A 16361-nucleotide genomic window follows, 5' to 3' on the forward strand; every position below is an offset into this window, starting at 1 on the left:
CACAATAAAGAAGTCTCAGAAGTAATGCATTAAAATAGTTTTATTATTAAATGCAGTGATACTATTTTTGGATTGTATCGACCCTATAGAATTATATGCTTAGTCAGCTACGCTAACTCCTGTGATATTATTATGTCATACATGGCGATATAACGTTTAATGGGATGAACAATACTTGGAAACAATGATATTGTGTTTGGCCGAAAAACAGAAGCAAAATGGACCAATTATGTTTGAGTCAATCTTGGTTAAATTTGAACCAAATTTATACTCATTCATTAAAATATTATATAAATATTATGTGTGCATGTGATGATTTGTGCCTAATATATTCATAAATAATAATTTAACATGTTTTGTTTTCAATAAGTTACAACACTTTTGGGAGATCATTTCCTCCCATAAAAAGAGTAAGTCTTGCACATGTGAAACAAAATAGAAAAAAACATTAATGAACATATGGTCAAAATATTATCTGTTAAACTGTGATTTGGTAAACGCACAATTAGCATCGCATAATTGTAGATATGTGAAGGATGTAAGTGATATTAACAAAGATATGCAATGTGTACTTACTGTACACTGCAGTTACAAGAAATATGAAATACGCGATGAAACCGAAAAACACATATTTGTTAATTAAAATAATCGAGATAAAACGTCAACAAATACGTTTAGTTCTTTGATACATACTTTTTTTTATTCTGTGTATTCATCATTCATCATGCATGCCATAAATATCCGTTCAAAAGTGACCGAATAACGAAAATGGTAGTATAAAAATAGTAAAAGGTAAATAGTCTGTACCAAAATCAATTCAATTAAGATTTATGTTGCTTGATTATATTATTTGCTTAAATACAAATCGCAATGCATTAGTCTTCATACGTATTTTGGTTTAAACGTGCATTTTGGAGCTTTTTTGAGGGGTTGCTGTTTCTAGGTATTTCCGGCAACTATAATGCTGGCTTATAGGTAAGTGGCGGGTGAATTATACAGTTTTTGTTTAGTTTGATTTTCTTTTAGAGAATAAGAAAATGTGCACCCACAAAATAAATTAAATCAAAACAATCGTAGATGTTTAAAACAGTTTATAGACATGGAAACACAACAAGAGCTTTGTGACTTATGGCGATCTTGGCAGTTTCATCTGAAATAGGTATTCATTTAAGTACTTGGTGATCACAATTGTTGCATTTTGTAAGCTCATTTAGATCGTGGGACTTTGTTTAATTGTTGTTTATCAATTAAAATCTCAAAAACTTCAAAATCAAGTATAACTCGAAGATTCTCAGGTCTGGTTAACTCTAACAGGAAAGCACAATAAAACAAGATATGAAGGATTATATCTCAAGGACTTGTCGAAAACTTTTATTGAAAAATTGCCTTTCTATCTGTCCTATAGACATTACATCAATATGTTATATCATATAAATTATAAACAATGACGTTTCGTGAACTGTCTGCAAGTCATTTAAAAACAAAATATGTCAACTCTTGGCCACAAAAAGAAGAATGATAGAAACGGTAACAATTAACTTTTATAAATGTCATCCTCCAAAACTAATATCAGAACCTGATAAGTAAACTTTCACCATATCGCTCTATCCTAAATGTCTGACAAAAATGGATTACATTTTCAATGTAATTAATAAGTATTATTTAAAGAAACTCAAGAGTGGAATGAAATATTGTTTCTTTGTTGATATTCTTTAGTATTATTTGTGAAATAAAGTATTAATATAAATAATTATTTTGAGAGGAAACTAGTGAATAATAGATGGATAGTCTATGATGATTCTATAGCAGCAGTATATCCGTAATATAAAGGACCAATTTTCTGGTACATGTAAAAAATAAGTAAATAAATGTTGTTTGTTCACAATTTACTTGCTGTCGTTTGGATGTTTCTCAAACACATTATACAGATATTTCAGATACATGCTGATTTATCTTAATTGACTGACCAGTAAGAGAAGAAAACTAATTTCAGAGTCTCATATCGAAAGATAAAGTTCTTAGAATGTAAATCCTAGCAATTAAGACAAGTGTCAGTCAGCAATTAGATAAAACTTGATCAAGTGTCATATGGCTATTATTTCTTTCTTATGTCAGGTTATTCTGCTGAGTCTAGTTGAGGAATTAAATCAGAAAGGAGCTGCTCCAATTAAGACCGCTACACAGCTAGATTTGTTCTTAAGGTTCCAGCATGAGACAGGCAACATTCTCTACTTTAGGTAAAATCAAAAGTGCCCTTTTGCTTTTTTGGTCATTGATTATTTTATCGGTGTTGTGTATGACCTTCAAGTTCTTTGACCTGACTAATCACGAGTTAGGAAGTGTAATGGGGCAATTCGATATATATTTTATTAACCTTCAAGTTCTTTGACCTGACTAATCACGAGTTAGGAAGTGTAATGGGGCAATTCGATATATATTTTATTAATCTTAAATGGTCATGAATAAGAGGAGGTTATCGGATAGTAAGGTGTCCATTGTTGGTGTGATGTTAAACGCCGGTCCGTCCGTTGCCACGTGTTTTAATTGTTGCTTCTCCTAAACTACTTGGACGATTGCCATTAAGTTCTATTAATACGTTCACCCGGTTCCTTAAATATGTTCGTGACGTTCTATTTCAATCATTGCTATCTCGAACTCGGCCATGGTAAGTACTTTATCCTCCATAGCCACCGAGTATCATTTACTAATCGTGCAAAGATTGTAATGTACCACTTAGAGCAGTAAAATGAAATGGACTTGCTTGAACGTGATTTGCTCGCGATAACAAAATCAGATAATATTTTCAAACTTTTTCTGTACTAACCGAACCAGCAGCAATGGTGTCACTCGCCACTATACCCATCAAAAGCGGTAATAATAGGATTGCTGTGATTCTTTCTGAAAAACTCTGCTGTTGGAGGGCACGAAAACTGATAAGAGTGATTCAGCCTGTTACGTCTTTAATCATCACCATCATTGGTGGGTCCGTCTAGGAAGACCATGCGAATATCGTCCTTGGAGTGTCGTCTGTCTCTGGGGTGTTGGCATCGTATGCTGTGGCTGTGCAGGCCTATGCGCGAGTGACAGTCTCTGTTGCAGTTGGAACAGACATATAGGGAAGTCTGAGTTACTGGGGTTGCCGCCGCGCTCTTCTTTCTCTCACGTTTCTCTGCCGCCACCTGGCCTTTATTCTCATCAGCGACTGCTATGTCCATGCTTAACATTAGTCTCCAGGTGCCTCGGTCCTCGGTCAGCACTTCCCAGCCGTTAGTTGAAATATCTCATGCCTTCATGTCCCTCTTGCACACATCATTCAAACGTAGTGAGGGGCGGCCGACTCTTCTGGTACCAGTTGCCAGCTGTCCATATAAGATGTCCTTTGGCAGCCTCCCATCCTCCATGCGTTAAACGTGTCGCAGCCATCGAAGGCGGCGTTTGCTAAGCAGAGAGTACATGCTGCAGGTACATGCTGGAGGATCTCGCTGTGTGGGACGAGGTTTTGCCAGCTGATTTTCAAGATGCGTTTTAGGCACCGTATATGGAAGGAGTTGTGCCTGCGCTCTTGTCTCATGTAGGTACTCCAGGTCTCACTTCCATATAGGAGGGTGCTGAGAAAGCAGGCCTGGTAGACTTGGATCTTGGTCTCCTCTGTCAGCGCGTTGTTTTCCCACACCCTCTTTGTTAGCTGTGCCATGATGGTGTTTGCCTTTCCAAGCCTTCTGTCCAGCTCCACATCAAGAGATAGAGTGTTGCTGATGGTTGACCCCAGGTAAGTAATGTTGTTGACTGATTCCAAGGTGACACCGTCAATTTTGATGGAAGGGGCAATGGTGGTATCTCGCACGCTGACTTTTGTATTTTCTAGGCTGATGGTGAGCCCAAACTGCTTGCAGACATCAGCGAAACGGTCAACCAGTCTCTGGAGGGCTTCTTCGTTGTGGGTCACAAGAGCCGCGTCATCTACAAAAAGCATCTCTCTGATGAGCACCGACCTCACTTTGGTATTCGAACGCAGTCGTGCCAGGTTGAACAGCCTCCCGTCGGACCTGGTGTGTAGATATGCGCCATCAATGGACGAGTCGAAGGCGTAGGACAGGAGCAGGGAGAAGAAGATTCCGAAAAGGGTTGGCGCCAGCACGCATCCCTGCTTCACGTCGTTGTTGATTGGGTGGGCGGATGAGGAGGATCCATCATACAGGACTGTTAGCTTCATATCGGCATGGATAGAGATTATCATGATGCGGAGGTTTGGGGGGCAACCACTCTTACCGAGAAGTTCAAAAAGGCCCTTCCTGCAGACCAGGTCAAAGGCCTTGATGAGGTCGATGAACGTCATGTAGAATGGTTGACCTTGCTCTCTGCTCTTCTCTTTGAGTTGTCGTTGGGAGAAGATAATGTCTGTCGTCGACATGCATGCTCTGAAGCCGCACTGGGATTCCGGGTACACACGGTCCGTCAGCAGTTGCAGCCTGTTGAGTATGATGCGGTCATACATTTTGCCAACGATGCTCAGGAGCGAGATCCGTCTGTAATTATTACAGTTACTGCGGTCTCCCTTATTTTTATAAAGGGTCACAATCATGGCATCGCGCACGTCTTGGGGGACTGCTCCTTCCTCCCACCAGAGGCAAAGTAGCGCATCCAGCAGATGAAGCAGTGTTGATTTCCCACCTTTGATAGCTTCGGGGATATGCTGTCACTACCTGGTGCTTTGTCGTTCGGGAGGGAGTCGATTGCTTTGCTGAGCTCCTCTAAGGTGGGAACTTTGTCGAGCTCCTCCATGGTGGGCAATTTCTTTTTGCTGCTAAGGGCCGCATCGTTGACTGACGTTACTCGGGAGTATAGCTCTGAGAACTGCTTCACCCATCTGGCCATCTGTTGCTCACGGTCAGTGATCTTCTCTCCCGACCCCTTTCACTGTAGGGCCTAAAGCCTTCTTCATGCCAATATACATACCTTGGATGTTTGCGGACTCGGCACTGTGCTGGATTCCTTCACACAGTTGTTGCCAGTACTCGTTTGCGCACTGTCTAGCGATGCGTTGAGTGTTGCTTGGGGCACCTCTGAGAGCAGCAAGCGTCCGTTCGTTAGGGCAATTTTTGTATGCTACGAAGGCTTTTCGTTTGTTTTCGATTATTGTTTCCATCCTTGATAGATTTGCGTTGAACCAGTCCTGGCTGGGCCGTTCCTTCTTGCCAATCGTGGACATGGCTGTGCTGTAGATGCCACCCTTCGTGGCGTTCCACTTGGCTGTGGCATCGTACTCTGGCAGGTCCTGAAGAGCCTGATCCAGAGCGGACGCATACTCCTCCACCTTGGAGGGGACCGACATCTGCGCAGTGTTTTTGCGATGGCTTCCGTTTGGTTTTGAGCGATGTAGTGTGTGTGGCTGTAAACGCACCCTGCTGCTCATGACGACGTGGTCGGAGTCTCAGTAGGCATTGTGGTAGGTCCTGGTGGAGAGGACGCTGTTAAGGGGAGAGCACCTTGTGATGACCAAATCGAGCTGGTGCCAACGATGACACCTGGGGTGTTTCCATGACAATTTGTGTTGTGGCTTACACTTCAAGAAGGTGTTTGTGATGCACAGGTCATGGTAGGTGCACAGCCCTAGCAGTCTCTGACCGTTTTCGTTGATCTTTACAGTGCCATAATGTCCGAGGCAGGTAGGCCATGACTCGTCTCCCGCATCTAATCTGGCATTAAAGTCGCCAAGGATGAATAGTGGTTCGTCTTTGGGGCATCCTTTGATCTGTTCGTCCAGTTGCCCATAAAACTGATCCTTTTTGTCTTCTAAAGACGTGAGGGTGTGGGCGTAGACACTGAGGATGTTGACAGGACCTGCAGCAGTGTTGAGGCGGATAGACAAGAGACGCTCAATGCCCCCTGTGTGAGGCTCAACCAATTCCAAAAGGTTCTTTTTGATTACAAAGCCCATTCTGTGCTGGCGGGGATCCTCAGGTTCTCGACCCTTCCAGAAGAAGGTGTCGTTTTCCTCTCTGATGGAGCCTCTAGAGGCAAGCCTGGTGTCCTGAAGGGCAGCTATGCTAATATTTAGTCTGGTGAGTTCTCTATCGATGATGGCCGTCTTCCTGGTGTCGTCCACCTCCCCGAGGCCGTCAGAGATACCTGTGCACATGGCGCGCACGTCCCAGCTTGCGAATCGAAGAGCTGGAGTCTTCTTTATTGGATTCGTGTTTATTTTGTCTGGTGTGGAATTAGCGAGACTGGAGTGACCTGTCCAGGGCGCAAGCCTGGGCGTGGAGTATGGAGATCCTGGGCTGCCCAGACGTCAGGATCCCCCTCTCGTCCTTGCTGGTGGGATCAAAAGGATTGCTGAGCATGACATTTGGCACCAGTTCGGATGCATGAGCTGCCGGAATGAAGTCGTAGTTGACACCCAGCCGCGTTTGGGGCTCCACTCCGGATTTTCTGTCTGGGTTTATTCCCGTAGCCTTTGCTTCTCGCGAAGATATCCACAAGGCAGTGGAGCCATCATCCAGTGGCTGAGACTTGGTGGGTTTGGAATCAGAGTTTCGTTCTCCTAGAAGAACTGCCTGACAAGGCTAGCGAGCTCCATCAGCCCGGGTTTGGAGTCAGAGTTTTCCTTCTCTTAGACTGGCTGCCTGCCAAGGGTAATGAGTCCAGTCTGCCCACCCAGTTATACCGCCGGGCACTCGGTCGCGCAACACAGCAGGCTCTGTGTAAACAGGGGCCCCGCGTGAAGGTGTTACTGTGGACACAATAGTGTAGGATAGGCCATATACAAGTAATCCCATGCCCAGTAGAGTCAGACAGTGGTCCCACGGCGATCACTACACCTGGAAAGGAGAGGCTGTGAGAGACGCTTCACTTTCCTTTGGCGGGCGAGACGTCAAGCCCAGGCCTCACCCGCACTCCCACACGTCTTTAAGTAACAATGTCGTATCATGAAGTAAAAATCAGCTTCAATGAAAATCAGCTTCGAACAGAAACGGTGTAGAAAGCAAGTGTGGTGTCACAATGCGAATTTCTGCAACAAAATTAACTGGATTGTTTTAATGTGGTTGAACCAAGCCAAACATTGATCACCTTAATGTGGCCGGAGAAACAAAGACGTCAGTCGCATTAATGTTATCCAAGGCAGAGGTGATGCAATTTGAAATGACAGATGGAATATTCCACTCCTTGCAGCAATTCCAGTGTTATTAGTAGTAGCGACTACAGCAGTCGCAAATGCGGCCTTGATAGCGGCTTTCGGCACAGCATCAGCAAAAGACGGCCGGTGGACGCATATTACATTGTAAACACATAAAGAAAGAAATTTGTTTTCGATTACCAAGAGCGAATCGTAGAATACCATCCGACAGAGGTCGTAGATTATCTGGTACAAGGCGCCGAAGACCACTGGTCCAAAAACAAATCCTCATTTACTCGCGATGGTAAAATAAAGCAACAATTTCGTGTCGTCTTTATTTGCAACAAACTTGTATCGATGGTGCCACACTACACGTGTAATGAACATCGTTAACCTGGACTTAACAATATCAACTGATACTCATTTGGTTGCACATGTGTTGACACCTACTCGCGGAATGTACTTTCACTCATATTGACTTGCACCACCACATAAAGTTATTGATTATTTAATTCAGCACCCGTCATTATTGATTTCGACTATACCCATGCAAATACGCTGCGATTGCATGATATGTCATCACCTTGTTGTTAAATCGTTACATGTATAACGTTCACCAACCCCACAAACACTTATTGATTTTAAAGTACGATTAGTATTTATGTTTGCTAACATCTCCGGATGTTACTCACCTAGAAGAGGGACTGACATGTCATCTGAATTTTCTAGTTGTGTTTCAACCATTGTTTGCCTGTGACTTTTACAATCAAACTGGTAAACTGCAAACGCCAAAAGCTGATTTTCATAGTCGGTCGTATCAGAGACTCCAGTTTTCACACAGAGTATGTCAAAACTTTTGTTGAAAATCCTATTGTTACAACAGTATATAATGTGGAAAACAAAATTGCCGTCGTGCCCAGCCACCACGAGTAATATAGTCACTGGGCACAAGTGAAGGAATAGTAATGAAAGAAGAAATTTGTCTACTTTGTTTAGATTTCCTTGACACTGTTTGTTCCAGACTTAAACTTCACATATTAAATGTGGATCTTGCTAATAAAATCAAAACCAAGGGCACGTTGAGTCAGATAGGAATGTTGAAAGATAATCAGTGGCATCTTGTTTTCGATTTCTTAGTCCAGGTAAGTAAAGGTGTCGGAAACTACGTTAAAGAACTTAACACACACGCCATGTCAATTTCGTTAATTGCCTATGATGAAATTTAGTTTGATAGATTCAATAATTATTTGTCATGATAGTTGTGCTTAAGATTAGATACATATGCACAAACGATTCTAACCGTGGTGCTGACATTGAGAAATCTACCGAACTATAATTGATGACCTAGCAGAGAATGGCAACTCCGATAGTGATTTTATTCCACTAGTCAACGAAAATCTTCCAGCAAATGGCGTTACCCTCGTTACATACTTAGATATAATCTTTCTTGGGCCAGCTGTAAATGCACCTTATTGAACCAATTCCCATTCGAGGCCTGCTGTAGTTATCTCATTAGTAAGTGGAAGCGCTCACTCGTGTGAAAACACCCAGGTGTTCCAATGAAAAATAAAAAATGTAATGTCCGAAAGTCGTGTTGGGAAATTTGCAAACAAGTGTCCATATTTTGATATCGGTCTGTGTACGACCAGGACTTGTGATATTCATGTCTGGTTTGATATTATGTGTAGAGCAACATTTCTTCAATTGGTTCCTGATCACCGTTTATCCGCGTATATACCACAGTCACGTCTAAGTGATTAAATAGGATATTTGGGTTTGTTTATTGTCCCGATTTATATTTTGAAACGTTACGAAACATATCTTTGTCCGGTAAGACCATGTTAGGTACGTATTTGCCATGTAACGTATCACAAGATATCTTTCTCGTGTGCGCATCTGAGGAATTTGATGGTATGGCAGCGTTAAAGAAGTTTCAGATTGCATACACGACAACAAACGTGATTCATTAGTCAGTGAAGAGGTTAGCACTGGCTTTCACAATGCTGATGTTTCAAATACAACTTTACCAGGATTACCTATACGACACAATCGCATCGTTTGCGTTGCTCTTACGAACTGATGTGACCCCGCGTTTTCTTTTAACATAACTCTATGAACCTCTCTGCAAGACCAGGATATGTGACTGATAGGAATTGCTTACGAGTGTGAAAGGAGTCCGCCAACGATCTGTAATGGACGACTGGAAAATCCAAGGTTTTAATTTGGGTTGCGTTAATGATTACGGCTTTTGCATCAATAACATTTGACAAGTTGACATGTTCTCGAAGTCATTACATTGTATACGGTTTATGATCTACATTTTCAGTTAGGTCTTCATTAGTGTAACACTTGTTCTCGTGCAATCGTCACTGTGTCTAGCTAGTCCAATAAGCAGTGTCAGTATTGTCAAGGGGTTTTCAAGCCATTTATGGTTCTAGTGGATCTCGAAGCTACTGAACCGTTCGCAATTCCAGACGGCAGCAAGATTTGGATCCCATCAGGAACTCGACTTAAACTTTTTCAGAAATTGGAGCAGAGTGCAAAGACACGACAGCAAGCAGAGTTGGTGCATCTGTGAACAATCAACGAACAAATATCGCCAAGGGCTGTTCTACAGTATATTGTTTAGGCGGGTATTCTGCTGTTTACAACATGCATTGGTATAGCTTGTTAAAGGACGAATATCATATTAAATATTATAACAATATATAATGTGCAGTCGTTTCGTCAATGTTTTCACCCAGGAATAAACATTGTGCCCAGCCTGATCCGCCAGTGTAAAGATAATATGTGTAAACAGATTATTATGACACGAAAGATGCACAGGCGACGCAGTTGTAATATCTAATCATAGTGTTCCACAATTGCTTAAAGCCTAAGTTATAAACCATGTAGAGCTATGAATGTCGTTCGTAACAGTGACTCATGATATAGCAGCTGATATTGATTGGATCTTTGAGGTAATCCGGACAATATAGGGCAAGATATAATACATCATAAGTACAAAATATTGTCTTCTGAATTGACGTCAACCTAGCCGAAGGTTGTTCTTATTAAGGATTTGTCAAGATCGCCTAGCAGGCTGTGTCATTAAAGTATTTAGCAGGGAGTTGCATCTGCGAATTGTACTCCAGTAATACGTTTTGCATACTGTCAGGTGCATCTCTAATTTTTTCATCCAGGTACACGCACGGCATGTGCAATGACACCAACGGTTTCTCCAACCCTTTCTACGTCTTCTTTGACTTGAACAATTGTGTTGATGTAGCAAGTGGTCAATATTCTCGTCCGTTATTCTTTCTGCATTCTTAACATCTTTGCTGCTTTCGGCAATTTTAAGGCTTGTACCAGATTCTTCTTTCTTCCCATTAGCGCTGCTACTGTTGTACGGCTGTCCTTGCTTCCTTTTTCATATCATCGACACCAGATAGTTTCCTTTTTTGGTGCAGTGAATGGTGCAAATTATTGTTCAAACCCCGATGTGAGATCTTTTCGTGCAATTTGTTTCGACTGTAACGTGTCATTGACACCTTATCTGCCTTCTATAAGTCACGGGTGGCTTTACGGCATTGCTTTCTACACCCTTGTATGACATCATTAAATGTCTTATATGATTGTTGTGATGGTTAAATTGTGATGTGATATACGTGTGCGTCTAACCCAGAATGATAGTTTTTGTTCAGGTCCATCTGTCAAATAAATATTGAGAAAACTTCTGATCCAGAATGAACCGTGCAAACATATCAATACATTCACTAAACGAGTGATCAGCGGCAGACCAAGTCCGTCGAATATTTGCAAGACTACGTTAGTCAATGCTGGTGAATATGATCATCATTTTACAGCTATGACTGATTATGTTAGCCAACTTCACGATGACCATACACATTAGTGGTAATCCCGTCGGGCAATGTCCATCGATTGGTATCAGCCGATGAAAAGCTCACTTGGTACATGGATATACATCAATGAGATGTGTCTTATCGTATTTGCTATATATGCGAATTTATATCGCTCTCAGTATCATACAAAAGTAAATGTTATTCCTGCGATACATTTGCACAATAGCCCATTTATCTCCTTTAGCCTTGCTAAGGTTCTTCGATCCAACCACAATCGAGTGCATTGTAGGTCGAACTATTACGTATTCTTAGATTGGTTTACCTGAACAATTGTCATTGAATTGGCCAACAACCTTTTCAATGTTGTTACTAAAAAGCAAGCGTTGCTTCGAATAATGGTTGTTGTCAAATTTGCTGACGAGTGTGCTGGGTGTGATATTCGAATGAACGTCATCGACAGTTTTTGAGTATCAGCAGCTAGTCGATGTCCGTATAAAGTATGTTGACACGATCCGGATTAGACGGTTTAATTTTGTCATAATAAAACACACACATAAATAACTTCAACAGGTCAAGTATTGACGAATCACAACAAAGATGTTCTATAAACTTGAACTTCGATTCTTTATTATGAAATGCGAGAAGGCATCCATCAAATATATTTTGGGAGTAAAATGATGGATCAGCAGTAACATTTCGAAGCTTATGATGTTGACTGTCACAAACAAGTTCGACTCGAATTTGCGTTCTTAAATAAATGATGGTGTACTCGAGTTCTGAATTGTTCTTGAGCTTGACGAAATCTTTGTAAAAATTATTGTTGGTGGATAAACAAAGAAATCTGTGCTCATTCGAATATAAGGTCATCCATGTGCTTTGGAAAAATCCATGCACCCGATGGATTTACTTATACGCATTTTCAATCAAATGTATACTGCCTAGTTCGTACGTGCACTGCATGGTTGTTGTTGGTCCAAAGGTAGTGCATACAATAAATTTACTTCCTCACTTATGAACGAGTGTGCAATGATGAGGTTACAACAGTCCACGCTTCTAGATAATCATTACGAGTGCAATAAAGTTGTTCAGGGTATTATAGATTATGTTCGATGAAGTATACGTGGTCGCTGCTGCTTTTTTACTCATTGATATGTTTTCGTATGTTAACGTGAGTATATCATGGTACCTGCCGACATGTAACGGTTCCATCATTGTCAGCCGGTACAGATTAGTTTTAAAAAGGCACATGATTTAACTATTTGAAACACCAGGATCATACCCATCAATACTTTGGTTTATTTGCGCGTGCATATCTGTAATTAGTAATTGACATTCCACCACGAAGTGAGCGCTCGATAAAGAGATGCATATCAGTGACCAATGCGAACGTTTTGGTTTTCAACGGGAACGCACTCCAATTTACAACCACTGACATAAAATAGTGTGCGGGATCGAGTTTATACACCCGCATTGTAGTGTCAGCAAATGCCTCAAACATTTCAGCGAATAATAGCACTTCGATACGGAGATATATATCTAGATAGTCACCTATGGCTTTGCAATCAAATGTGGTCCAGACTTTGTTTCTGCGCACACAGTCGAAAAATATATCACTCATGTTCTCGTAGAAATATAAGAGTTTTTTAGTTAACAGGTAAGTATTATTTATACAATAGCGACAAGTGATTGTGAAATATTACAATATAGTGGAGGGACTAATCCAGAAACTGTAAAGAATAGATGATATGTAGTTATTCGAGTTTAAACACACTGTATTTTTTGTTTTCAATAATTCTAAAATATCTGAATTTAACGTGATTAAATTCCCCTTTATATGTATTTAATATCGACATCACTATTTAAAATTGATAAATGTGTAAAGCAATTACTAATCGCGGAAAAAATCATCGTACCACCTTCTTCAACTTGGATTTTATTGTACTTTAAACGGTTAGAAAATAACAGCATCCGTCAACTTACAGTTTACTTAAACTCAGCTGATAAATGTTTATATAATATATAAATGACTTAAATGTCACTTATAAATTAAATATAGGTGAAGCACATTGCGTATAGTACTAATACAGACAAATACTACACTTATTTCATTCCATCTTCAAAGTGTAAGTTACAAGTGATCTACCGTACAAGACAAGTATGTGTCACGTTGCTTATACAATATTTTATTTGACAATCAAATGTGCAACTTTGAAAACGTGACTTCATAATTTATAAGACGTTTCACTAATAGTTTGATATTGGTGAAACCATCTGAAGTCAGTAGATAAGATTATTTTAAGTCATTTGCTTATTACTTAATATTTGTTACCGTTACACCCACACCTTTGAATTAAAGTACTAATGATAATTACGTTTCAGAAATTTAGCTGAACATGTTATAAAGTCAAATATATAATGGTATATTTTATTAATTTTGAACCTAATAATTGACGTTCATTTCGATGTGTTTCACTTACATATTTTATGTTTATTAAGTTAAGTATATTCTTGCCTTAAACGCCACGAATTTGCCAATCTTCTTAGTATATCCTGATTATAATATAATAAATGTTCTTGCTATATGAGCCATGAATTTGACACTGTGCTTAGTATAACCAGATTAGCGTTTTCAAACTAGTATTCTACTTTAAAGTATTATTCTATTCTATGATAGGTGCAGCAGTGTGAGGTGATTTTCCGTCTACGTCATAACTGAACTGTCTGTTTACTTCAGATGTGTGAAGCAAGCAATCATTCTTATCAGGGTTTTATTCCATGATAAATATCTACATTATTATTTGCAGTGTGGAAGGATTGAGGGACAGGATTGTACTGGATCCACAATGGTTAATTGATGCCTTGAAATCCCTCATTACAGCCAAGATGTTTGTTCGTGATAATAAACCCGCCATCTGGGACCAATGGTTAGAATTCAGTGAGAAGGGAAAACTTACTCCTGAATTGATAGGTGAGTATTTCGATAAAAATAAAGGACTCAAACTTGTATTGGCCAACAGAAACTGGTATTGGCCAACAACAAGAGACTCAAAGGCAAGAGCATCATCTATTTTTGTAACGTAAAATGTTGAAATATTAGATTGTAAGTAGTGTATGGGGGCTGTATATGGACAATGGGACTTACCATTAAAATATGTCCTGGGGCTGTATAGGGACAAGATTTATAGGGACAATGGGACTTACTAATAAAATACCCCCTGGGGCTGTATATGGACAAGAGTTATAGGGACAATGGGAATTTAACATGGGCCGATAGAGGGACAAAAGGTATTGGGCCTGTATAGGGATAATATAAATAGAATAGGTGAGGTGATGTCACGGTACTAGACATTGGCAACAGTGTGGCAGGGAGCTGACCTCAATTGGGCTAAACAGCAAACAGTGACGGGGGTAGTGGGTAAGTTCAGCTAGTTCAGCGGGTAGCGGGTGGCGGGTAAGTTCAGCTAGTTCATAAACTATACCAATAAAATAACGCTTGGCTGGGGCGGTACTGGCGGGATATAGACATCGACATAGACATAGAAACATCTAAAACACCTAATCTATAAAATCGACTACAAAAATTATTTTAGGCAAAGAGAATAAATATCTTTTCGAGGCATATGAGTGGCCCTGAAAAGGACCTTTGGTTTTTTCTTCTTGGCCCTTTAATTTATTCTTTTTCTCCGCCAACTTCATATTCTTTCTCCTACTTTCTTAACAAACCCAAAATATACTATCCACACACGGGAAAAGGCAAAAAAAAAACACAAATATACTATCCACACACGGGAAGGAGCAAAAAAAAATTAAACAAAATAAATAAATATACTATCCACACACGGGAAGAGGAAAAAACAAACCCCAAAATATATTATCTACATACGGGAAGAGGGGAAAAAAAAAACAAATTTAATATCCACACACGGGAAGTGGGAAAAAAAACAAAATATACTATCAACACACGGGAAGGAGCACACAAAAAAAACAAATATACTATCTACACAAGGTAAGGAGCAAAAACATACCACAAAATATACTATCCACACACGGAAGAGGAGAAAGAAAAATAAACTAAAATATACTCTCCACACAAACGTACGCGAACGCATACAAACAAACACCCTACTACCCACACACGGGAAGAAGAAGAAAAACAAACCCAAATATACTATTCACACAACCGTCCCTACGATTGTTGTTGTGTCGGAACGCTATAATAGTTGATCTTAGGGTGAGGGATAAAGAGAAGCCAAAGAGCGTGTATAATGATAATAATTTTAAACAAACGACTGACGCACAAAACAAAACATTCTTTTAGGCAAACAACAATTAACCAACGATTAACAAGAAAACAAACAAACTGTATTTGACATAGTTGACAACGTTGTGAAGTGAAGTGAGACTTCCACTGATGGAAGTCATTGGTCCATTGATGTACGCTACTTTTCCTAGCTAAAGACAAAAAATAATCCTAATGGTCACAAAACCATCGATCTACATTGTCATCGTTTCTAGAAGAGTGACGATCAAAATAAGTCACTAAATGTTCTAATAAATATACAAGACTGCGTTGATGAAGAAAATACACACACTATTCTCCACAATATTCTTCTATGTGCCTTGTAATTTCACATTATTGAATCGTGTCGTCTGGGCATTTCTTATAAAGTCGATGATGTCGTCTTCCAAAGGTGGCAATCCATACGAATCGAATGACTTCACACAACCTTACTTAGGAAAGTAGATGGTTACCCAGTGGTTTCCTGGAAGATGACTAGCGTTCGTGTTGATGACATAAGCTTGATTTTCTTGAGGTTTGCACTTGAGGTAGACGCAGACTTTTCAGACGGGGTTTGGCAGCACGATGCAATTTCTAAAATCATGATGGGATTGATAGTAGTAAATGACGGCTTACATCTTCTTCATTTTTGTTAAGTCAACCACTCTTCATTGTTGCTACTCTTTTTTTCGTGTGATATTTTCCTGGATTGTATTGTTTTGCGTGTTCGGCGAACGATAGGTGTCGAGGAGGAGGAGAATGTCTAAACAGGGGTAATCGGTACTTGTTTCACTTCTGTCTTCACCTTCCTTTTCTATCCTGTGGAAGACGGGGTGGCCATCATCTTTTTTAATCCTTTCAATTCTCGATGTATGTGGTGTTGTTAACTTGCATACTTTCTCTGGTGGTGTTGTTAACTTGCGCACTTTTTTCTGGTGGACTTTGAAACTCTTCTTGTTCTCCTTTTTCTGTCATGGTCACTGGGGGTAGTGGTGATGGACTTTCCATCGGGGTCTTAAATCTTTAGGAGTCGGTTGAGCTGTTTCGTCTACATTCTGGTGAAAGCATTGCAGTCGTTGCAATAGTTGACCTTACTTTGCGATTTTTCTGTTTCGGACAAATC

The 16361-nt window shown here is 40.1% G+C and overlaps 1 protein-coding gene across 1 annotated transcript in view; it reads left to right on the forward strand.

The window, feature by feature from the left end:
* The window catches only part of LOC149773150 (uncharacterized), a 108214-nt gene that overhangs the window by 34861 nt on the left and 56992 nt on the right, over window positions 1-16361 (forward strand). The window contains exons 6-7 of the mRNA XM_089946719.1: window positions 2083-2237; window positions 13764-13927. Coding sequence (XP_089802845.1) covers window positions 2083-2237; window positions 13764-13927 — 319 coding nt within the window. The remainder of the gene's footprint in view (window positions 1-2082; window positions 2238-13763; window positions 13928-16361) is intronic.

The sequence above is a fragment of the Sinohyriopsis cumingii genome, unplaced genomic scaffold (genome assembly GCF_028554795.1).
Source record: "Sinohyriopsis cumingii isolate HCF-2022 unplaced genomic scaffold, ASM2855479v2 utg000873l, whole genome shotgun sequence".
In the NCBI taxonomy this organism is placed as follows: Eukaryota; Metazoa; Mollusca; class Bivalvia; order Unionida; family Unionidae; genus Sinohyriopsis; species Sinohyriopsis cumingii.